Source organism: Vipera ursinii, assembly GCF_947247035.1.
Source record: "Vipera ursinii genome assembly, chromosome: 1".
Classification (NCBI taxonomy): Eukaryota; Metazoa; Chordata; class Lepidosauria; order Squamata; family Viperidae; genus Vipera; species Vipera ursinii.
Window position 1 is genome coordinate 66950103 of NC_139512.1, and position 26349 is coordinate 66976451.

The window sequence follows — 26349 nt, forward strand, 5'->3', positions numbered from 1 at the left end:
CCGCCGGGAATGCCGAGGGACAAAAATAGAGAGAAGCCCGAAGTGGGCAGCCAACTAGTTCCACTGCAGAGTTGGGGGGCTGCGGAGGATTCCTGGCCAAAGAGCGCGGGCGGGCGGGGGGGGGGGAGACAGCCGGCACCGTGCCCAGCAAGAGGGACCTTGCTTTGGCTCGGCCGCCTCTCCAGCGTCTCCCAGAGGCGTCTCCAGCGTCTTTCCCTTCCGAAGTTGAAGAGAAGAGCAGCCGCAGTCTATCCCGACTTGAAAAGCAGGCGGGGAACGCAGCAGCCGGAGCAGCCCCTTAGCCCTGAGGGCACACCTGACTCGGGAGCCGGCCGGGCAGGCAGGCAGGCAGGCAGGCAGGCTGGCAAGCGGAGGAGCCCCGTTTGGTCTCCGCAGGGAAAGCGGGACCAACTGAAGGGGAAGCTGCAGCCGGATGCAGAGCCCGGTGGATTCTCTCTGCTCTCTCCTCACCAATCCTTTCCACCACCCCCCCGCGCTTTCTCCCCCCTCCGCCAAGCCTTAGCGGGCCCGGGTCTGCTGCTCTGGAGCGGAACGGAGGAACTTTCCCTTCCGTTGGACGCGGGAGCTGGGCTGCGAGATCCGTAATGGCCAAGGATGTCTTCGGAAGGGGAACCGGAGCCTTCCGCTGGAAATAGTCCAGAAGCAGCAGTGGCGGCTGCGGCGGCTGCAACTACAGATGCTAACGAGGAGGTGAGAAGCCAAGGGCGTCTGGGAGGGGGGGGGTCTAAGGCGTTGTGTGTAGGCAATGCCAGGCGGACGGAGTCGGGGAAAGCGAGCTGTCTGTACCTGAGGATGCGTGTACAGCTGCGCCCATCGTCCAAAGAGCGAGCACGAAAGAATATGTTCGCACCCAGAATGAAGGGACTTTTGTGTATCTGTGCAACTTGCTTGTGGCCCTAGGAAAAACTGATCAAGGAGGGGAAGGGGGAACCAAACCCACAAACATCACTGGGATTCTTTCAGATTAGGCCTTCATTAAACTCATAGGAAAGTCTTGTTAAAAATATGCAGGTCAAGGAAAACAATAATAAGGCACGATGGAGTCATTTTCTTTTGTAGAAATGGTCGAAAACTTGGATTTGGAGATCTGTAGTGGTAATCTCTAACTTGTGTGTGTGTGTGTGTGCGTGCATGTCCATTGGTGTGTGTACACTCATCTTTTTCTTATGATAAGAAGGGTGTGCAAGAGAAATTTTATGTTATGTTATGTTGTGTTGTGTAGACTTCCTTCGAGCAGTACCTGGGGCATACCTGGGGCAGTAACCAGCCAACCGAAATGTATTATTTTGCCAGTCAGAGGTTACCAAGTTTAAAGCCATTTCCAATAGCAGGGAAAGGAGTTCTCCAATGTTCTGAAAACCTTTCTCTGGAGTAAGAATGAAGATATGATTCTCTTAGGTTCAAGGATCTATAAAAACTATAACTTGAGTTTCTCTGGGTTTTTTTTTTTTTGCTCCAGATTTTTTTTTTATGAATATATCCAGAGTAAGTTTTCTCTGATAAACAAGTGCTCTCTCACTCACTGTTTTGCTGCTGTTTGAGTGACATTTCATACCACTGGGCTTCCAAACTGTAATGTGCTGATCTGGTAGATGGAGCATAACCAATCTGTTTTCCACCTGGGTCCACAAAACATACTGCAGATGTATCCGTCTGTTGTGGTGCAAACTGCTAACCGTCACAACCAAATGCCAATAGAATCAACTTGTAAATGATTTTGTAATCATAAATTTGATGTTGTAAATTCAAAGGCCTGCATGGCATACAAGGCAAAGAATAAGATCTAAAAAAAAAGAATGCTGCTGAATCAAATCAAGGGCTTATCTAGCCTAACATAGGGATTCCTCAGTGGCCACTCAGAGAACCCTGCCAAATCCTTGTTGGATGTGAGCACAACACCATTATCTCACTACATTCATTTTTTATGTGTTAATGTATTCCTTGCTTTTTTCTCCAGGAGCTTAAGCCAATGTATTTAGTACTTCTGCCTCAAGTTTTATCCCCGCAACTCTGTAAAATACATTCAGCTGAAGCAGTGCCTGGCCAAGGTCATCCAGTGATTTCAGCCAACATGAAATGGGTCTTCCCAGTTCCAGTACAATTCTTTAAATACTGGCCCATACTACTTCCCTTATGTGCCCAATAATTAGTACTTAGAGACATATTTTTCTAATGCTATAGCAATAGCATTAGTAATAAATGCTATCCCTAAAAGAAATCAACCCTGACTGGTTTTTGGGAGGACAGATGCCGAATCTGAAGCTCGAATACTTTGGCTATCTAATGAGAGGAGTCACTGGAAAAGACCCTGGTGTTGGGAATGATTGAAGGCAAAAGGAGAAGGGGAAGGCATAGGATGAGATGGTTACAGTGTCAATAATGCAATGAACAAAAATTTGGGCAAATTCCAGGAGATAGTGGTGGGGGGTGGGGGGCTGGCATGCTATGGTCAAATTGGTTTGCAAAAGTAGACATAATTTAGCAACTGAACAACAATAAAAATAAACACTACTGTACTATAGTAGCATAGTAATAAACCATCATTTTAGTATCTGTAGACAAATTGATCTACCGTAACTTTACATTTAGTAGACACCAATCCTTTGTATTGGAATAGTGCAATAAAGTTTTCTTTCATTTGGTCTGAAATTCCCAACAGCAGCTTACTTTAAAAAATCCTTCGTTCTAATATTGTGAATTCTCTGTCACTCCTCCCATCCTTTTTAAAGGTTAAAAAGGCCCTTTAAATTGTTATTTTGCCTTTCATGAAAGTTGTTAAAGTGTTTAGAGTGTTGTTATTGCTTTCTACACTTTTCCACCTATATGGTAACTTTTTTAAGGTCTGGTGACCAGAATGTTAGACATTATCTCAACTGTAGTTGAACAGATTGTGGTTTAGTTGCCCTGATTTTGAAAATATTATTTTCCTAGTAATACTGTAATAATACCCAAGTAAAATCTGTCTTTTTCACAGTAGCTTTAAAATGGGTCAGTGTTTTAATCAAGTTTTATAGCATCACTCTGCTGGGTAATCACTTCCAATTCCAGAGAGGAGGGGAGACATAAATGGACTTCTCTCCTTTGATAATTGTTTATACTATTATATTTGCCATTTTAATCCTTATTCCACTGATTTCTTGTAGTTCTTGAAAAAAGATTGATTAATTGATTTGATTTGTGTGCCGCCCAGCTCATCTAGAGCAGGGGTGTCAAACTGCTGGCCGGTTTCGTCATACCAAAGCCACGCCCACCCCATTGCCGGCAATGCAAAAAGAGTTGCATTACATCACAACACGTCACATGACATGGCAAGTTTGACACCCATGATCTAGAGGCTTTGGCCATTCTTAAAAATTAGTTGATCCCCTATCCTAATTATCCAGTTTATTTATAAACAAGTTTAAAAACATTGCTTTCAATACAAATTCTTGTGGAATCTCTCTGTTGTTGTTGTGTGTGTGTGTATGTATCAACTCAAGGCAGCAAACAGACCTAAGGTACTCTTTCACTGCACAAATATCTCTTTATTCCAACACTTTCTTTTCCTGCACTAGTTCCCAGTCCATAACTTGAGATTTCCTCTAGTTCCCTTGTCTGCTAAGGGATAAATCTTTTAAAGTGCACATAAACACTTTCATGGGTCATTGATGTCTGCCTGTCTAGTGGCAGTCTCACAGACCTCTAAAAGATTATTAAAACCTTCACAAAAATTGCCCTGTTTTCTATTCAGCAAGGCTCTATCATTTTATCGAGAAGCTTTTAATTCTCTATTACCCCCTCTGATCTTTTTTTAAAAACAGTTTAAATTGATCATTTTTATATCCTTTGATAGAAAGCTAATGTTAGGACAATATTATATATTTTTCTCAAAAGGACAGCAATTCTCTACCTGACTTCTGTGATAGAAATCTCACCTTAAGGAATTGAGTAAAAGGATTGGAGAAGTATAAACTGATTTTTGTTTTATTAGAATACTGTGATCGCCACACTCCTAGGGAACCAAGCGAAGGGCTCCAGCCTCTAGTCTTAGAAAGATTACAGAGTTAGTTTACAACTATAGATAAGAAATACAGATATGACCAAAAGGAAGCTAGTCTCTTCTTGTTGTTGTCTGCTGCAGCAGGAAATTGTTCTCTGTATACCATGAACAGCACATCAAAGGCATAAACACTTCAATTATCAATTGTTTAGACTTTACTATGATAATAAAATGTTTTTTTTTCACACTCTGTAGTAGGGGGTGGCACGTTAGTGAAATTTACTATCTGTTTCCTTGAAATAATCACAATTACCAGGCAATTACTTACAAATCAGTGTTTACAGGGTTGGAAGGTTATGTCATTGGGAATGTATCTTCCAAGAAAGATTTATTTCTGTATCAGTCCCTTTAGCTAACGACACAGGTTTGATGACACAGTAGGCCAGCTTCAAGGAGACAGTTGTTATGCTTGATCTGCTTCCATTGGTTACTTTTGTCCCCACACTTCTTTCCAGAACTTTTCAAATGGACAGCATCTGGAGTCGTAATGTATTTATTTTAAGTAGATCGATAAGTCTACCGGGGTCACTGCAAATTGCCTGTGCTCTACAGCAGACATGTCAAACACAAGGCCCGGGGGCCGGATGTGGCCCGCGAAATGGTTTCATGCGGCCCGCGAAGCCATCCTGGAAACAGTGAGGGAACGGCCCCCACTTCCTTGGCCCTGGCCCAGAGACCCTCCTTTTGCCAGAGACCCTCAGATCTGTCCCACTCCTGCCCAGGCCCCCATAGGCACCCTTGATGTGAATGATGTAGAGCTGGCCATGCCCACCCAGTAGGCCATACACACTCTAGCCATGCCCACCCAGTAGGCCACACCCACCCTGGCCACACCCACCTGGCCCCTTGAGGGCAACCGCAATGCTGATGCGGCCCTCAATGAAATTGAGTTTGACACCCCTGCTCAACAGGTTCCCTTCCTGAAAATGACATTTCAGCATGGGTTTATACTGTTATCTTTTACAAAAAAGTCAGATGCAAAATATTCAGTTCCTGAGCAATCTCACCTCTTTTAATATTGTTATGTCTTTGTTATCTGATTATGCAAACGCTTACAGTATTTCTGACGTATCTAATCATGTTACTTTTTTTTATAGTCTTGATGTTATTACAAATTTGTGCTTCAAGATCTCCCTTTTTATCGTCTACTGTTTGTTCCTGTTTCTTTGGTACAAAACTACAATCCTGTTCTATTAATTTATTTTTCTATTAATTTATTTTTATTTATATGATTTATATGGCTATCCACCTCACATAAGTGATTCTAACCAGCTTACAAGATTAAAAAGAAACAACCCTCCCAAAACATTACTTAACAAGAATATTTATTTGTGCGGGAGGGTGCTTGTTTTATTTAAGAAGATTTGTTTTTGCAGATTCTGAAGTAATTTTTTTCCGTAGAGAAAATCTCTGCCTATAACTCTTTGGAGTCTTTAATTAAAATTAGTCCTTTGTGATTGCAGCATTAAATGGCTATATCCAAAGAGCCTTTTAACATACCTCCTATGTTTCAGTGCAAATGGATGTTTAGTTAATGAAAGTAAATGAGCTTAGTTAATGGAAGTAGATGAAAGCAAGGTGGTTTAAGGTTACAAGAAACCTTATTGTTGAAATCTATTCCATGAGACAAGCTATTGGGCAAGTGATGCTGCAAATACAAAAATGGAAGTTTCAAATTAACTTAACTTGCATCCTTTTGCCAAAATGGAGACCCAAGGTAATCATATTTCCTATAATATAAAAACCTCAGAAATATTGCTCATTGCTCTCAGATAAACACTGTCCTTATATGTAATGCTGGTCTTAGTCACTGAAACAGTAAGGAGAACAAGGGGAAACAAGGCAAATTTAGGAGATATTATAAAGCAAAACATAAAAAAGGAGAGAACTGCAGGGGAGAAATAAGAGGACAATGATTTATAATGAGAGCTAATTTGGCGTAAGTGGTTAAGGCAGCAGGCTAGAAATCGGGAGATGATGAATTCTAATTCTGATTTAGACATGAAGGCAGCTGGGTGACCTTAGGCCAGTCATTTTTCCTGAGCCCTAGGAAGGAAACAATGGCATACCACTTTCTCAAATCTGGTAAAAGAAAAACTGCAGGGACTTGTCCAGGCAATCATCACGACTCAAGACTGATGTGAAAGCAACCAAAAAAGGAGCCTGTATTAGGCTGTAGTAAGTTAATATACAGAAAGTTATTATAAACTTTACGGATTCGTGGAATGTTTTAAAAAGAAAATGTTAAACTACTTATCAGAAAAAAGTATAACTAATTACAACATTATTGCAAAATAGTATACCTTTAATAATAATGATAATAGCATGAAAAAATATATAATTGGAACAACTTTTAAGAATTTGACCGAATTATTTGAAAACGTTCTATTTTGTTTCTTTGCTGGAAAGCATGCAAATGTTGGCTATTATTGTATTTAAATATGTTTCTACAAATCACCAACATATTACTTCTTCAGTTTTATATGTTTTAGCTAGTCTCCATACCAACCCTACAATCTTTAAATTTTGATAGTTTCTTAACATAGGCTAAAAATAACATTTTAATACCTAGCAACCCAGAATTATGTTAACAATCTTGTTGGTTTCAGCATAAAATATGACAGCCCAATGAGAGTAGCCAATACTTAAAGATTTATTAACTTCATTTTAAGGTAATAAGAAATGGATTTAAAATTCTTTAAAGTGATCATCTACTGGTTTATCAGGATGGGACTTTCAAGATCATAATTCCAGAGGTCATGTAAGTAACTAATATCAATTAAAATTCATTACATCATCTTCAACTTCTTTAAACAAGAAAAGTTACTAATTTTGAAGCAAGGGTTACCGTAATTCTTCCCAAAGTGCCCACCACTGTGGAATTTCAGAAGCAGTGACAAATAATTCAAAAAGCAAATGCTTAAGTTGAATAAACTCTCAAGAAGCACCATAAGATAAATCTGCATTGTTTTTTTAAAAAAGACTTTCTCAGAATTTATTTATTTATTTAGATTTATATACCGCCCTTTCCCGAAGGACTCAGGGCGGTTTACAGGGCATTTAAAAAACAGTCAATACAAACATTAAAACAAATTAAAAGAGATTAAATAGAACCCTGAGAAAATTAAAACCCAGTTAAAATTAAAATTAAAAATATTCTCAGCCTGGGCCAGAGAGCTCGAAGAGCCAGGTCTTCAGGTCCCGGCGGAATGAACGGAGGTTGGGGGCAGTCCTAAGCTCCGCAGGCAGCTGGTTCCACAGGGCAGGCGCACCCACTGAGAAGGCCCTACCCCTGGGTGTTACCCGCCGGCAATCTGTTACCGGCGGCACCCAGAGAAGACCCTCCCTGTGCGAGTGCACTGGACGAAGGGAACTTGATGCTGGCAGCAGGTGTTCCCTCAAATATCCCGGACCCAAGCCATTCAGGGCTTTATAGGTCATCACCAGCACCTTGAATCTCACCCGGAGGGCAATCGGAAGCCAATGCAGCTCGCGGAGTAGAGGTGTTACATGGGAGTATCGGGAGACCCCCATCACGACTCGCGCGGCCGCATTCTGCACCAGTTGAAGCCTCCGGGTGGTCCTCAAGGGCAGCCCCATGTAGAGAGCGTTGCAGTAGTCTAAACAGGAGGTCATGAGTGACTGTGCGTAGGGCATCTTGGTCCAGGTAGGGTCGCAACTGGCGCACCAGGCGAACCTGGGCAAAAGCCCCCCTGGTCACAGCTCCTATATGGTCTTCAAAAGTGAGCTGCGAATCCAGGAGGACGCCCAAGTTGTGAGCCCTATCAACGGGGGGTAACACCTCACCCTCATTGATAGGAGTTGATCCAACGTAATAATGTTGAGAAAGGTCTAGTTTACTGAAGAAAAGAAAAAGGTTAGACACTGTTTTTAAATGGGAACTTAATTTTCAGAGCTGTGCCATCCTGATTGTCTATTTCTGGACAAGGACTGATTTCATTTTTTTAATCCTGATTGCTGCATTTGTAAATTGTTCCTCCTAATTTCTGCTTTCTTTTTTCTTCCCTATGATTGTTTGGTATCTCTCTGCACTGAAGTGTTTGCTTTTTGATGACCTGTTAGATTATGCAAAATCTTCCATTGCAGGCTGAAAATTAATGGTCTTTGATCATTGCTCCAGCAAGCTGTGTATTAATAATCCTCAGCATGAATGTAGCTGATTTTCAATAAGCACCCTATATATTTTTTTTAAAATGTAAGGTAGACCTTTGTACATAGTTCCAATTATAGAAGGAGGTAGTGCTTAAACTCACATATTGTGTACAGCCAAAATATGGTTTATTGGGTTTTGATATAGCATGTTATAAAATGCACTGTATGGCCTATTTATAGGCCATTGTGATTTATAAATTATTTATTTATAATAAATAGCTGAGATTTATTCAGCGCAATATGCTTAAATAAATCATGGCTTAATGAAATAAATCAAGGCAAAGTTTTGTCTAAGGCCATATCATTTTGCCCAAAACCTTAATCACATTTATGTACTAATATGCTTAAAATAATTTTGTTGGTCTTAATTCTAAAATAACTCATATAAAACTAGTGTAGGTGATGAGCAGGAACAGAATAAGATTTAAACCCCATTTATTTCATTGGGTTTAAGGTTATCTAATTCTAATCTACTTTCTAGCAAACCAGTCTGACTGATTGCAGTCCCATGGGGAAGCCAGCCCAAATTTTGGGAGATTTCCTGGACTCATTGGGTCTTGCTGAAGCAAGCTATAGCTGCTACATTAGATGTGGCCATTTTTGGAACAGGATATACTGGGAACTGTCACTCACGTCTTCATCATCTCACACCTGGATTATAGTTTTGTAATGTGCTTTAATCAGGGTGCATTGCCTTTGAAAGTTACTTAAAAACTGAATGGTCCAAATGCAGAAGGACTGATCACAGTTCAGCAGCTTTATGCCATTTAATAAGAGCTGCCTGAAGTTCAGATACAATTCAAAGTCCTCATTATTATTTATAGATCTCTTAATGTCTTGGGGCAGGCCACGCAAGGGCAAAATAAATCCTGATACATCACAATACGGCCCACGATGCGATTGGGTTTGACACCCCTGTCTTGGGGCATCAATTTTTATGGACCATTTTTTAAAAGGAGATTCTTTCCACCCTACAAATTCCTTCTCTCCAAAGTTTTGGGTGACATCAGGAGAAAAGTTTTCTTCATGCCTGCTCAATTCTTCAATGTTCCCTTCTTCCCCAAATCAGAATAGCCCCTCCCTCAATTGACAACTTAACAATTATGGCAAGAAAGATCGTAAAATGGGACAAAATTCACTTAACAACTGTTTCACTTAGCGACAGAAATGTTGGGCTCAATTGTGGTCGCAAGTCAAGGACTACCTGTATTGCTTTTTACTTACGCATAAATAAAGATATATTAATCTGCCTTTCCAGCTCAGATCCTATTCTGGCAAAGGGCATTCCAGGCTAAGTACCTTGTCATTGTTTACAGCTAACAATTTGGAGGGGGCTCTATCTATTTCACTTTGGCTCCATGAGGATATCAAAGGCTTTCCAAGTATGAAAAATGTGGGCATGTATGAAATTTATCTTTTTTCCAAATGTGACATGGTGAAGAGTGGAAGTGGTAATTTGATGTAAGATAAATAGTAAATAATGATGCAGAAGCATAGGATACAATGCAAAAGGACTGAGCAAAGAGGAAATTGAGCCAAATAAGCAGAATATGTATAAAAAACAAGAACATTGTAAGGCTAAACGGCACAGGACATATATAGATATATTCATTTCTTTTAGCTCATATATAAATGTTGAGGAAAATCAGTGATATGTACCTGAATCTGAACAGGACTTAAGTTTGACTGATCATAGTTCTTGAAATGTTTAGATGGATTCTTAATAGTACTTTTTACTTAATAGTACTTTTAAATTTTGTCCAATATTGAACGAAACATACAACATCAACAATATCTGATTGGAAACTCAAACCTGGAAGATATGCAGCAATGGCAAAATTGACAGCATACATCCAGAAGAAAAGTTATACTAAATATAAGGTAGAATGAAAAAAAAACCACAAGCAGTGACAATATGGTTTCTACGACAGTCTAAATGTTTGTGAATACTGCAAATTAGTTGGAATATAAAGAAAGGGGACATTATTATTTTTTTCAAGGTTGCTTTTTACTTTTTTACTTTTTTGGTTTTTTTTCTTTAATATTCATAAACAAAAATGAATAGTATTATAATTTATTATGAAAACCAGTTTTGTGCATTGGTTAAGGCCACCTAATGAGGAGGAAGGACTCACTGGAGAAGAGCCTAATGCTGGGAAAGGTTGAGGGCAATAGAAGAAGGGGACGACAGAGAATGAGGTGGCTGGATGGAGTCACTGAAGCAGTAGGCGTGAGCCTAAATGGACTCCAGAAGATGGTAGAGGACAGGAAAGCCTGGAGGAACATTGTCCATAGGGTCGCGATGGGTCGGACACGACTTCGCAACTAACAACAACAACTAAGGCATCAAACTAGAAATTAGGAAAGTGATTACATCCAGAATAAATATGGGACTAAAAAGTTTCACTTAGCATTTGAATAAGTATTGACGTGATATTTATATTGCTTGTAGTTATTTTATAAGAGTTAAAGTGCGATAGATTTAATAGCTTATTTTTGTTTGCATAAGGTAGATTATGATTGTTTGTATTTTTACACCTTGTATTTAGCTCTGGGAAGTCGGGGAGGGGGGAGGGGGAGGGAGGGAGGTGTTGAGGAGGGTTGGGGAGAGGGGAGGGGGTTGGGAGGGGTTTTGTTTTGTTAAAAATAAAATGTACTGTAAAACTTTTTAATAAAAAAAAATAGAAATTAGGAGAGTGAGAATTTTATCCCCCTTTAGGCATTATATTTTTTAAAAAAGTTAGAAAATACAGCATGGTAGATTCAAATCATTACTTGCTAGAGGCAAAGAATAAGATAGTTGCTTTTCACTTAAAAACATCAACTGAAATGACCATTAAATTTTAGTTCAGTCCTTATGCTGGGACATTTAGTGCCTCATAGAAAAATAGCTCAGTAGTTCAGAGACTGCACAGCAAGCTTAAAAGTACCTTTAACTGTGTTTTTTAAATCTTATTGCTGTCTCTCAGGATCAATTTTATCAAATTATAGGGTCTAGTAGTAGTAGTAGTTTTTAGTAGTAGTAGTAGTAGTAGTTTTTAGAAGTACAGTCTCTTCATTTTATTCTAAAATCTCAATGTGACACCATTCAACAGCTATTTCAGTTATATTAGTTAAGATTTTCTTGCATTTTCAGGCTAACCTTAGTTGGTTTGTTGGTTGGATGGCTAATTAACAGCTATTAAAAACTCAACCAGGAGTTGATGGCAAAAATAATAATGTAGAAGCATTAATAAGACATACTTATTCATAATACAATACATTCCAACTCAAGTATCATGTACAGGCCTTTTTGGTTTCGATCCTTATACCACCACTTTGCTGGAAATTTTGAAATGCTATGACTGATTGGTAATCAATTGTGCAATTGACCCATACTTACATATTTACAAAACGCAAACTAATGCACATCTAAGGTTACATAGCTTGGAAAGAATAGCTCCTTAATTGAGCAGGAATTGCCCTTTAAACACACTAAATCAGAGTTATCAGATTTTCTCTGCTGTTGTCAACTTGGCAAGATGTGTATCAAAAATTCCAGTTCTAAATCTGCAAATACTAGAGTGATAGTTAATTTGAATTATCTTCCTAAACAAAGTAGCACAAGATGCTTTACACCAGACATGTCAAACTTGTGATGTCACGTGATGTTGCGCAACGTATTGGGACGGTTTTGCCATTGCCGGCAATGGGGTGGGCGTGGCTTCTGCATGATGCATCCAGCCCACAGGCTGGCAGTTTGACGCTCCTGCTTTACACCATATGAAGAACTCAATCCATGAGTAATTTATTACTATCTTAATTAACCTCTAAAGAATTAAGCCTGGAAAATTGTTTATAAGATTTGCAAGTGATGAATTCATTTATAATAGTTCAAAACAAGCTTTATATAAATTTCTCTCCTGTTTCAGATTGTGTTATTAGATTCAGTAATTGTAAAGTACTGTGTTCTGCTAACAAAAACTGATATGATAGAAACTGGTGTGATGACTAGAACCACAATGGAAAAATATTTTATTCTTTGAAAACCCAAAATATTTTTAAACATTAATAGTAGCTTCAGTATCAGAAGCTGGTTCAAGAAATGTAAAGTTATGCAATTGTATTTCAAACTTGCAGCTGGGTTGAATCAGTGATATTCGTATATAGCCTTTTAGGAACATGAGATATTTCATGGTCAGATAGATGAAAAATTCCTGTTTTGAAAAAAAAAGTGAGAAGCTCCTGGTCCAGATTCTGAACGATTTGGAGAAAAAACTTAGAGGACTATGAAGATAACTTTTAAGAAGGTATGGAACATTTACAAAAACATCAGCATTGACTGGAGAGCCAGAAGAGGATGAGGAAGAAACTTCTTTGGTATAGGTATAGGAGGAAGACAGAGAGAAACAGACTTTCAAAATTATCTTATTGTATCTGGTGGCTCAGTGGGTTAGGACGCTGAGCTTATCAATCAGTTTGGAAGGTCGAATCCCGAGTGCCGTGTAACAGAGTGAGCGCCTGTTACTTGTCCCAGCTTCTGCCAACCTAGCAGTTCGAAAGCACGTAAAAATGCAAGTAGAAAAATAGGGACCACTATGGTGGGAAGGTAACAGCGTTCCGTGTGCCTTTGGCTTCTAGTCATGCCGGCCACATGACCACAGAGACGTCTTCAGACAAGCGCTGGCTCTTTGGCTTTGAAACGGAGATGAGCACCCGCCCCTAGAGTCAGAAACAACTAGCACACATGTGCGGGGGATCCTTTACCTTTACCTTTAATAGTATATAAAGTTCTTGTAGGATCTGTTCCTGACTTAACTTCCTTGAAGAACTGAAAAAAATGTAACCAGCTGTCAAGCTGGTCAAACTTTCTATAGAGAGAGAAATTTGACAACTATTGTAGATGACCTAATACTGAGGATCAGTTAGGACAGTGATGTCCCAATCTATAATCAATTAATCTAACCTATATTAATAATGTGAGAATCTTATCTAAAAATAATTTGGCAAACATGATAGCAACTTACTACCTTCCAATTTCACCTGATTCTGAATAGTTACAATAATTACAACTAGCTGAGTGCAAAGAAAGCAGAAAGAACATTTGGTCAGGAACCCTCAACTGAAAAGGGTCCTCCAATTTAGACACTTTGCCATCAGTTTTGTTTGTTTAAAAACTGCTCCAATTGTGGTCACTTCAGGATGTGCGTCCAATCTTATTTTCATATACAGTAGTTATTTTATTTATTGATTTACTTATTTATTTAATTTATTTGCTACCCATCTCGCGGTTCAAGGCAACTGTATTTTTTAATATATATTATGACTAGGAGCTCAGAAGAAAAATATAGGCTACCCTCTCTGGATTTTGAAGGAAGCTGAATAGAATTTAAGAACTTGGAGACATTTCTAAAGGATTTCTTCAAGTATTAGATTCTTTAAAGCAGAAGTGGACTGAAGGGAAATGACAGTCTCTTAATCTATCCTTGAGAGATCTGCAGTGGATTAACAAGCAACAACAAGCTGCAATAGTGACAAGAATGCTACTTTTCTACCTAAATTAGGCTGTGGAAATGAAGAAGGCTTGTGATCCTCCTATCGGGTTTATAAGAGTTGAAGTCAGTACTTTGGTTACATACGCATGTCCCAAATTACAGGATATGCCTAACTGTCTTTGTACCATTTGCATACATTTAATTATTGAATAAAACCATTTTTTCTATTCACAAAATAGACAACTATAGTCAGAAGAAAGCAGAATGGATTTGAGCAAATTATTGTTGTGAAATAGTTCGCTTGCTGGTTTTTTCCAGGCTGCAGTTTTGACTTTGTTATAATCACTTCCTGAAAATTTCATTTTGTTGATCTCTTATGAGATTGTTCTCTCTCCCAAGAATGGGAGGAAGGGATAAAACCATTAGACATACACCTTTCTCTATACCAGGGGTAGGCAGCCTCGGCTCTTTTATGACTCATGGACTTCAACTCCCAGAATTGACTCAGGAATTCTGGGAGTTGAAGTCCATGAGTCATAAAAGAGCCGAGGTTGCCTATCCCTGCTCCATACAGTCAGGAGGTTACATTACTGAAAGGATTTTACTTTTTCATTTTACCTTAAAAAGACCACATAGTGTGTGAGAAATCTCTTTGTCTCACACTCCCAAATTAGGGGCAAGACATTAGGTGAGGTGCCCCAAAGAAGATGTATAGTGGCAGTAAGAATGCCTATCTGCCCCTCCCCCATACAGGGGAGGGGCCCTGGAGTGAAAACCCAGAAGGTTTCTGGGTGAAGGCAGGAGATTTGAAATCTCCAGCTTTCTACATGTTGGATTAGCATTTTCTACATCGTATAATGCCCCCTCACCCCCAATCTAAGCAAGGTAAAAGTAACTAAGTTTACATGGGCTTTAAATTTATTTTATTTATTTTTATTTTAATTCCATTTATATCCCGCCCTTCTCCGAAGACTCAGGGCGGCTTACAAGCTTAGCAGTAGCCTTCATTCTATGTATATGCCTGCTTATTAGGGCTTTCACACACACACCCCCAAGCGGCATTATTACAAAGTCAGCTTAATTGCCCCCAACAATCTGGGTCCTCATTTTACCTACCTCGGAAGGATGGAAGGCTGAGTCAACCAGAATTTGTCAGGGAAGATATGCCAATTGTGTCAAGAATAAACTATTTTCCAACTTCAAGGCCAAGAGGTACGCTAAATTTACTGAAAGTTTTTACTTAGGTTGATGTACCTATACTGAAAACTGTATAAAAATATAGTTATCTGAGACTTGTATACCAAGAACTCTTCAAGTAACTAGATAAATTACATATATTTTCTTAAAAATAATTACATAATACATTATTGTTTTAGAAACAATACTAAGTCTTAGTTTTAGTAAAATGTGCTTACAATAGTTCTTGCACTTTGCTGAATTACTTCAAAGCAATTATTTGTTTATTTATTGAAGGAGGCAACCTGGGACATATTGCAAGGTCTACCTGAAAATCTTGATGAAATTTGCCTTTTATCATTGAAATGTGAAATTTTAAAATGTGTAAGATTATTTTCTGTATTATTTCACCAAAAATGCTCTTTCTCTCTTTTCATTTCTGTTCTTTTTTTCTTCTTCTCTGTTGTCTGATTTTCAGCAAAGACCAATCAAGCAATCTTTGAGCTCTTCACTGTGCAGAGAATCTCACTGGAAGTGTCTCCTTCTCTCAATTCTGATATATAGTTGCCTGGGGGCTGTAGCTTGGTGCCAACTCACACAAGTCACTAAGCTCAGTTTTGATAGTTCTTTCAAAGGCAAGTCTATGATTTACCATGACAGTCCTTGCTCGGATGGCTATGTGTATATTCCATTATCATTCCTTGTTATTCTTTATGTGGTTTATTTGGTGGAGTGTTGGCACTGCCATACCAGAAGTAAACTTCAATATAAAGCTGATGTGGAAAGTGTCTATGACCGAATTGCCAGAATGAAACAGGCCACACCATGTATATGGTGGAAAGCCATAAGCTACCACTTTGTCCGACGGACAAGGCAAGTGACTCGGTATCGCAATGGTGACGCTTATACAACAACACAGGTTTACCATGAGAGAGTCAACACCCATGTGGCTGAAGCAGAGTTTGACTATTCCCACTGTGGATTCAAAGACATATCTAAGGAACTCATGGGCCTGGAATGGTATTCCACCACAAGGCTAAAGTTCACGAAATGTTTCAGCTTTGCCAACACGGAATCTGAGAACTCTTACTTGGCACAGAGAGCTCATTTCTTCACAGAAATAGAAGGGCTGGATGATTACATGGAGATTAGAGAAGGCATGAAACTCAAAAATATAGACTTCAAAGAAGTCATGATGGCTTATGGAGACCCCGGGAATCTTCCCTGGTATGCATCCCACTATGCTTTCTGGGTGGCTGCTCTGATGATGATTTCATGGCCACTGAGAGTCTTCATAGAATATCAGACTGCACACGTACACTACCATGTGGAGAAACTTGTTGGGGTGGAGTACAGCGTGCCGCCTGTGGCAGAGGAGCCCCTCTACAGATACCGAATCCCCAGGGTAAGCACTCAGGACAGTACTGAGCTTGAGTGGCACATCTGCACCAATCGCCAGCTGATCCCCAGCTATTCTGAGGCCATGCTCATGGACCTGACCCATTCTCCTATATGCAACAGTTACTCCATTTGCAGGTACAATGAAATCACTCATGGCTGTGATACTTGCCGTCATGCCTCCAGTACCTCCTCTATCTTTTCTCGCCACAATGGAAGTGCAAACTCACAGCTCTCTCTGAACACTAGCCACTTCTCCTTATGCCAGCTTCATGGCTCTCACAGGACAGGACTTTGGAGAAGTCACAGCAGCAGCATCACTGACCGCGGTTGCCAGGATGACCAGTGCTGCTCCCACTCTAGCCAACTGGTTATCAATGAAAACCCACCCACTTACCACGAAGCTCGTTTTTTCCCAGTACTAATTGTGCATAGGTCAGAGAGTCAGGAAAGGAGGCACTTCTGTCTTCGCCGTGCTTCCTGCCTGGAGACCTCACTCTGACTTTTTAAGGGCAACTCCTTGTTTGCCAGTAACAGCAATACATACAGTAATGTCTCAATTGTTCATTTCTCCAAAAAAAGAGACATATTCATCTAGAAATCTAAGAAATGTCAACTCTGAATCAAAGAGTCAATAAAGACTGTAGGTTGGTTAGTTAGGAGGTTATTGTGATATGATTGCTTCTTCAGGGATTTTTACAGTTTATAGGGTTATCTCCAGTTAATCTAAAGCTCACGGCTAGGATAAGAGAAATTTCTAAGACCATCCTGTGAACTTTACTGAATTTACTGAAAAGCTTCATAAACTTCAACTCATACTCATTAGCCATACTAATCTCGTTCCCGTATGTGCTACATGGTGGTAAGACCCAGATTCCTGATTTTATTATCTAATTTTTAAATAAAAATATTGTGCGTGATTCATAAGACATAATAAAAATGATTATCCCTGAAATCATCCCATACCTTTTCTATGCTATTTGCTCACTTTTCTTCTCTCTCTCTCTCTCTCTCTCTCTCTCTCTCTCTCTCTCTTTCTCTCTCTCATAAAACAGATAGAAACAAATATCGCTTTCTCTCCTACTTTAAATTTAAACTATTAAAGAAATATCTGCAAAGACCCTATCTTAAATCCAGGTGGTAGCAATCTATAGCACAAAGCTAGCTGAGTGACTTTGGTCCAATTACAGGTAATCCTCAACTTATGACTACAATTGAGCCCAAATTCTGTTGCTGAGTTAGACATTTGTTAAGTGAATGTTGTCCCATTTTGATTTTTCTCGTCACATTTGTTAAGGGAATCGCTGAAGTTAAGTTAGTAACGCAGTTGTTAAGTGAATCTGGCTTCCCCAATGATTTTGCTTGTCAGAAGGTCGCAAAAGGGATGGTCGCACATGACCCCGGGACACTGCAACTGTCATAAATACAAGTCAGTTGCCAAATGAATTTTGATCATGTGACCATGATGATGCCCCAAGTGTGAAAAACTATCAATTTTTTTTCAGAGTTGTTGCAACTTCAAATGGTCACTAAAGAAACAGTTGTAAGTCAAGGACTATACTTTCTCTCAGCCCTAGAAATAAGGCAATAGCAAATCTCTTCTGAAAACTCATGCCAAGAGAACTGCAGGGACTTCTCCAGGCAGTCTGAAAATTGGAGACAAATGAATGAAAGGGGGGGAGTTAGGTTCATAAATATTTACATATTTACAAACGTGTGTGTGTGTGTGTGTGTGTGTGTGTGTGTGTGTGTGTGAGAGAGAGAGAGAGAGAGAGAGAGAGATCTTAAGAGAAGTTCTTAGAAGAGACGTCACTTCCAATCCCACCCCATGCTCATAACAAGTGGTTTACTTCAGAAGTTAAAAATCTAATCTTCTCCAGATGTTTTTTTGATAACATCTATTGACAGGAGTTGGTGGCGGCGGCAGTAGCGTGCTCCAGGGGCGAAAAGAAGCAAGGCCTCTTTAAAGAAAAGGTGGAAGAGTCAGGATCAGAAAAAGGAAAGAAGGCGAGGTTGTCAGAATACAAGCGAATTTGAGGGCTAATCCACATGGAGCCCCATTTCCATCTGTCCTGTTTGCCATCGTTCACTCCCTAGAGACTAAAATGGACAATGTGAAATTTGAGCGGGCCACAAACAAGGAGTATATATATATCGGAGGTGGTGACCCTTTGAGAGCCGTATGCAACGAAATTTCATTTTGATGTATGCCGATTGGTGTACATTCAAAGTGACAATAAAGTTATCATTAGTACAGTCAGTGATAAAGGATTCTGGAAGTTCAATTATTAAAATATTAGGAAGTCACTAGATTCTTATGTCTAGCTTTTACCAATCTGATATCATATGTAAGAGTTCTACTCCAAAACAATGCACCAGATTTTGTAGAATGCTATCTCAGTATCATGATTGAATAGCACATCTAATGTAATTCTTCTTGTTTCTTCAAATGTTCCAAAGCCTGAAATACAAGGGTGGGTGGGGTGGAAATAGGAAAATATCTTATTTTCTATTTCCAATATGCAAGAAAAAGAGGCAAAACATGTGAATTGAGAGATTTAACAAGATCTTTCCCAGGTTCATCACAGATGTATCTGCCATGTCTCACTGTCTAATATACTCTTCATTCATCTCCTTCTCTTACCAAAATGTGCTTGACTTTCATTGAGTCCCCACCCCCCAGATAGTTCCTTACCCCCTTTCTTCAGTTCCTTAACCTCCCTCTGTTGGCTTTCCTTTTGGCCAATTTTTCAAGGTGAGTCCAAGTATCCATCTCATTATTATTATTTTTTACAATATACTGTAATCTGCTGGTGCTGATGAAGTATATTTCTCTCCCACACAGCTTTAACAGGGCATCTTTCCAGAGAGGTAACTAGCATGCCTTAGCACTATTGGCTAAAGCAGTGATTTGCACTGCTGCACATCCAGTCCTGTGCTTTTCATAAAGAGCAGTCCAAAATGAATATTTTTACAATATATGCCAATTATTTGCTTAACATACAAAGGAGCTTGAGAAAATATAAGGTTCTATTAAAATAGGCTTGAACAGAATGGCAGAACAAAAGAGGCATTTTTGTTTCTGTGCTGGAAATCTATTTTTATGTTTTTAATATATTTCTACTGAGCAAAATGATTCTTTGGTCTGCTCACAAGTTCTTAAAAGTCTGTACATCTTGCAGGTACCCTTAACAACCAAGGCATTCACCTTCCTCCCTTTTTCCTCAGGTAAAATTATACTTTCAGTAGCTTCACATCAGCAGTCTGTGGGCATGCAAATACATACACACACACACACACACACACACACACACACACACACACACACACATACACATATTGAAGAAATCTTCAGAAGGAATATGGGTGTGGGCTGCATGTGTACGGTACATTTATTTTATTTTTTATTTTATTTTATTAGATTTATATACCGCCCTTTCCCGAAGGACTCAGGGCGGTTTACAGGGTATTTAAAAACCAAACCAATACAAAATACAAAAGTTAAAAAACAATTTAAAAAGATTAAATTATCCCTAAAAATAAAAACCCCAGTTAAATATTATCAACCTGGGCCCGAGAGCTCAAAGAGCCAGGTCTTCAGGTCTCGGCAGAATGATCGAAGGTCGGGGGCAGTCCTAAGCTCCACAGGCAGCTGGTTCCAGAGGGCAGGCACACCCACAGAGAAGGCCCTCCCCCTGGGTGTTATCCGCCGGCAATCTTTTACCGGCGGCACCCTGAGAAGACCCTCCCTGTGTGAGCGCACTGGACGAAGGGAGCTTGATGCTGGCAGCAGGTGTTCCCTCAAATACATGATTCCTGAACTGCAACAGACTGCCAAACTGTATTATTATCTTTTATAAACGCCAATGCATATGCCAGTGTAAAGAAAATAAATTATTAACAACGTTGAATTAGAACAATCTTCTTCAGTTCCTCAGAGGTATTGGCTGTTGGCCATCATGCTGACAAAAACATGGAATCTGTCGTCTAATGATCTATGAATGAAGAAGGCATGAGTTAAGGACTAAGACTACACTGCCCTTTATTTAGCCATATGAGAGGTCTTTGGTGCTCTCTGAGCTTGCTTGTTTTCTTGCAGACATCAGCACTGATGATGTTACCAATTAGGGTAATGAAATATCTGCAAGAAAACAAGCAAGCTTAGCAAGCACCAAGAACCCGTCATTTCAACCCTGAGCTACAAGTATTCTCCTTTATTTAGTCATATGTTGCATAATCTGTGAATACATAGATGCCTTACGAAGGTAGGAACACTTTTCTGACTTCTGAAGCTAAGCAAAGTCAGGCCTCTTTAGTATTTGGATAGGAGACTTCACAGGATCCCAAGGCTGTAGTTTTCATTGGGAAGTGAAATAATATCCTAGAAAAAAGGCAGTAGCAAAGCAGCATTGCCAGCATTGCCAAAAAAAATCCCTGCATGAACATGCCTATGAAATTATTTAAGTCAACTCTCAGCCTTTATTATACACAGACGTATCTAGCACCTGCATACTGTAATTATTTTTGATGGCACTGACTGTTTACTACCTGAAATATAAATATTTTATAAATCTTAATGTGTGCATTTCATTATCAGCTATACAGAAATTAATTTCCACTATGCGTATTTCACTGGATGTACAAGATGATCACTGCTTTCAGTGGAGAATATTTTTTTTAGCTTTCTTGCTTTATTGATAATTAAATGGGTAGAAATGTTTTGCTGTTGCTGTTCAGTTATAAAACTGGTGCTCCTAATGGGCTTCTAATGTGTTGTGTGTTTTACATTTACATACAGTATATAACTATGATATGCCCATTTTTTTCTCATGGATCTGCCACTCAACATAAATGCATGGAAAAGAGATGCTTTGAGCTCCGCGGTAAAGCCTCTTTTCCATTTTCTGCCCCAAATTGCAGTCCCTTCCTAAAGCAAAACGGCGAGGGGGACAATACTGGACCACAGAACTGACAAATAGCATTAAATTGATGCATTTTTCAAAACTCCAGATATACTTCAGAAACTTAGCAATATGATTTTGTTTTTTAAAAAAATAAATTAAATGACTTAACATCTTTATTGTTCACTAGCCCCATTCAGGACTACATGAAGGCAGTGATGTTGTGCAGAGGCACTCACAGCAACTGTCATACTGGAAAACACAACCAGGCAAGCAAAGTCCTACTCCTCTTTATATGCATGAAAAACACATTAAAAAGAGGGTGGGGCTTTGATCACCCAGTCACACCCATAATTTTCAAGCCAGTGCCCATTGCTGCTGATCCCTGTGGGGTTATGCTAAATGACCTACATTTGCTGCTATCTAGTAGTCAGTCTGAATTTACCTAACAAAAGCACAATTGAATTCAGTAGAACTGTTGTGTATGTAAATAGTTAGCAATAAGCCATGAAAGAGATTGCAAACACTGTGCAGCTTTGCAAGGTTTAAAGCGGGAAAATAAGGTGCAATCATTGGACGCCACAACCAAGGAGCGGGAAAACAGACTGTTTGTATTGGTTACAGTTCAAACGCTTTCTCTATAAAAGGGTTGCAACATTTGACATTTGACAGTTGACTTTGTGTATTCAATAAACTCGTTCAGTGTTAACCACTCTGAGTCCTCGTCAATTCGAACCAAACAACTGGCGACGAAGGTGGGATTGACAGAAGACCAGAGATTAGGAAGAATTGTCGTGAAGGCGGCAAAGTCAGAGCGAGTCACAGTCAACCGAGCGGCCGCGGCAGAATAGGAAAAAAAATTCTCCGAATGGCGCAAATCGGGTCACTGAAGGAATTTGACCCTAACTTCCCCGAAGATTGGGAAGAATACATTGGTCAGGTCGAAGGATTCCTGTTAGTGAACGGAATCACCGACGACCGGAAAAAAGCGGCGGCACTTTTGACAATTTGCGGCACACCGGTCTACAGAGTCGCTGTCGGGCTGTGCCAGCCACAACCAGTCTCCAGCGTGCCCTATGCCGACCTCCTTGCAAAACTAAAGGTTCACTTTACTCCCCGAAGGTCCGAACTTTTTTGGCGGCGCATCTTCGAGAAGAGAAATCAGAGACCGGGGGAGTCCATACAGAAATTCGTCGCTGCCGTCAGGGAAGCCGCAGTACGTTGCAAATACGATAATTTAGAAATTAGGATTCGGGACAGAGTCGTGCTGGGCTTACGCGATGAACAATTACAAAATAGAATAATCGCCAAACCTACCGGCGATTTACAGGAAGTGCTCGACGAACTCCTAACGTATGAGTCAACCGGGTATCGCGACCCCCCCCGCAGTAGCATGGCGACAGCACCTGAAATTAACCAAGAGGGCTATGTGGACTGCGGGGAGGTGGATCAGCAGTGGGAGGAAGAGATCGCCGAAGTCTCCAGGCGATTTGGAAAGATGGCACCCAGACAACTTAGAAGCGAGGGGCCCGAACCCGGCCGCCGGCAACAACCCGCAACACCGCAAAGACCACCGACCGGGGCACAACGACCGTGGCGGGACACCGCAACCAGACCGCGCGACAACGACACCCAGAACCGATGTGGCAGCTGTGGCGGCAACCATCCCCGCGCTTCCTGCCGATTCCGCACCGCCAAGTGCAGGGCTTGTGGCAAGACCGGCCACATCCAGGCCATCTGCAGAAACCGCGTCCGGGACTCTCGTCTGAATGAAGTCGATGTGTGGCCAGAGGGTAAGGTAACCCCCAATGCTAGTGGCAAGGAGACCCCTAGATCCCGGGCGAAATTTCCAAACCTAAGGGAGGTGGCCCGAGTCAATCGGAAACGGCAGGGAAGGGGGCACAATTTTCCGGACGGAAAATTAAAAATCACAGTCCTTCTGCAAGGGGTTCCTTGCAGAATGGAAATCGACTCTGGGGCTTCAGTGTCGATAATTTCCACTGAAACCCTGGAGAAAATTGAACAACTAAGCGGAAAAAGAATTCCACTTAGTCCAACAAATATTCAATTAATGGACTTCCAAAAAAGTCCAATAATCGTAAAAGGAAAGACCAGCCTTAGAGTAAACTTTAAGGGGTTTAAGGGGGTCTTAGATTTGGTAGTTACGGAGGGGAATAGGACTAGCTTAATAGGGCTTAATTGGTTTCCTGCCCTGGGAATTTGGATAGGGGGAATAAATTCTGTGATTAGAAATAAGACCCTCGAATCCGTCTGCAAAGAATTTGCAGACGTATTCGATGGATCTCTAGGCAAGTACAAAGGGCCCCCCATTAATTTTAACCTAGACCCCTCAGTAAATCCAATCAGGCTAAAGGCCCGGAGGGTACCTTTTGCCTTAAAAGAAAAAATCGAGGCCGAGCTCGACCGGCTTGTAGGCCTCGGAGTTTTAGAACCTGTCGAGGGCGGTTTGTGGGAGACGCCGATCGTCACACCCCTCAAACCCAATGGGGATGTGAGGATCTGCGCCGACTACAAAGCGACCCTCAACATTGGAATGAAAAAGCATGCTTACCCGGTCCCGACGGTGAAGCAGGTCCTCGCCACGATCCAGGACGCCGCCATCTTCGCCAAGCTCGACTTGGCGCATGCGTACTTACAGTTGACTGTTTCCAAAGAGGCGGCAGAGGCACAGACAATTGTTACCCACAAGGGGGCGTTCCGAGTCCACAGACTGCAATTTGGAATTGCAGCAGCTCCAGGCATCTTTCAAGAAGTGATGGAGAGGACCTTAAAGGGCATACCTGGAGTATGCCCTTACTTTGATGATGTCCTAATAGCTGGAAAAGATGAAGGAATGTTAGTAGAGCGACTGGAACAGGTACTGGGTAGATTTAGAAAGGCTGGATTAAAATTAAAAAAGGAAAAATGTAGCATAGGGGTTAAATCCACTGATTTTTTGGGGTTCAGGATTGACAAAAGCGGAGTCCACCCTACCCCTGAAAAAATTAAAGCAATAAAAGGGGCGCCTGAACCAAGGAACAAGGCTGAGCTACAGGCCTTCCTAGGCTTGGTAAATTTTTATCACACTTTTGTGCCACATAAGGCTGCCATTGCAGAACCACTGCACAGGCTTTTAGATAAGAAGACCCCTTGGCATTGGCAAGACAAGCACAAAACGAGTTTCCAGACCTTAAAAGATATCCTTTCCAGTAGCTCAACTGTAACCCACTTTATAGAAAACAGACCAATCTACCTGGCGTGCGATGCTTCGCCTTATGGCGTTGGGGCAGTAATCAGCCATTTAGACACCCAGGGAATGCAAAGACCCATTGCTTACTACTCCCGCACACTAACCAAGGCAGAGCGGAACTATGCTCAAATTGACCGGGAAGCTTTAGCCATAGTGGCAGGAGTTAAAAAGTTCCACGACTACCTGTATGGCAGGAACTTTACAATACTGACAGACCACAAACCCCTGCTGGGACTGTTTACCACAGATAAACAGACTCCCCAAATTATGTCTCCCAGGATGCTGAGATGGTCCATTTTCCTCTCAGCATATTCATTTTCCCTCCAATACCGACCAGGTAAGGACATGGGTCATGCAGACGCTCTTAGCAGATTGCCCCTTAGCACAACAGAGGAGGACCCTGCCCCAGTGGGACAAGTAATGTCCCTACAAGATATTCCTGATCTGCCCCTAACTGCTAAAGACATAGCTGAGGCAACCAATAAGGACCTCATCTTAAGGAGAGTAATGGCCTGGGTCATGAGCGGTTGGCCCAACGCCAACCCGGACGTAAAATACAGTCCATTTTTCAGAAGGAAAGATGAACTATCAGTTCATATGGGTTGCTTACTTTGGGGAACTCGTGTAGTAATTCCAGAAATCCACAAATCAGCTATTCTATTTGAATTGCATGAGGGACACCCCGGAATAGTAAGGATGAAGGCCCTGGCTAGGAGTCACTTGTGGTGGCCAGGATTGGACCAAGACATTGAGGAATGCGTTGCCAATTGCCATCTGTGCCAACGTTCCAGGCCTGAACAACAACACATCCGCACACATAAATGGGAGCTAGCTAGGAATACTTGGTCCAGGATTCATATTGACTTCGCTGGACCTTTCCAGGGGTTAACGTTCCTTGTAGTGGTCGACAGCTACTCTAGATGGCTAGAAGTAGTACCGGTCAGTTCAGTAACGGCAGGCAGAACAATACAGGCATTAAGGGGCCTCTTTGCCACTCATGGGTTGCCGGATTTAATAGTGTCTGATAACGGGCCACAATTCACATCTATTGAATTTCAGGATTTCCTCAAGGCCAACTCGATTAAGCATAAGACTTCTGCACCCTTCCACCCCTCCACCAACGGATTGGCTGAAAGGAACGTGAGGACCACGAAGGACGCGCTTAAAAGAATCATTCGAGGTGACTGGCATCAGAGACTAGCTGAGTTCTTGTTGGCTCAACACACAACCCCTTGTTCGGCTACAGGGAAAAGTCCAGCTGAAATGAGGTGGGGAAGGAAAATCTTGACCAAGTTGGACAGACTACACCCTGACCGACTCCAACCAAACATTGAATTAGACATTCCTAACAGAACATTTGAAGTGGGGGACTTGATTTGGGCCAGGAACTACGCCCAAGGGGATAAATGGATTCCTGGGGTGGTAACTGAAATCTTAGGTCCCCTATCATACATCATTGAGGGGGAAGGGAATAGGATCTGTAAAAGACACATAGACCAGCTGAGGAAAAGATCTAGTGGGTGTGTGCCAGCTGAGGGGGACCAAAGCTCAGTAAGGGCAAACAGTACAGATAACATTAGGCCAGAAAGTGGTGTAGTGGTTGGGCAAGATGACATATTTCCTGATGCCCATCAACAACAATTCAGTCCAATTGATTGGGAAATACCCCTGCGAAGTAGGCCAGTGACAACTGAATCCCAAACACAACCTAATACACAAGGCAGTACATCTGAAGCCAGTAACCCTGAGCCCAGGTCTAGTAGTAACCAGCATGGTAACCAGCAGCCAAGCAGTCAACCAGGAAGAAGGGTCCCTAGCAGCCAAAGTAACAGATACCCTTCTAGAATACATAGGCCACCAAAATACCTAATGGATTTTGTAAAGAAATGACACCAACTGGGGGGGTAAGGGGTGTTG

The 26349-nt window shown here is 41.1% G+C and overlaps 1 protein-coding gene across 1 annotated transcript; it reads left to right on the forward strand.

The window, feature by feature from the left end:
* Positions 1–615: 615 nt before the first annotated feature.
* LOC310637606 (transmembrane protein 151B-like) lies at positions 616–16783 on the forward strand (the record flags this gene model as incomplete). The annotated part of the gene is made up of 2 exons (XM_083358109.1): positions 616–711; positions 15362–16783. The coding sequence occupies 2 exons, from the start codon at positions 616–618 to the stop codon at positions 16781–16783; spliced, it is 1518 nt and encodes a 505-aa protein (XP_083214235.1).
* Positions 16784–26349: the final 9566 nt, after the last annotated feature.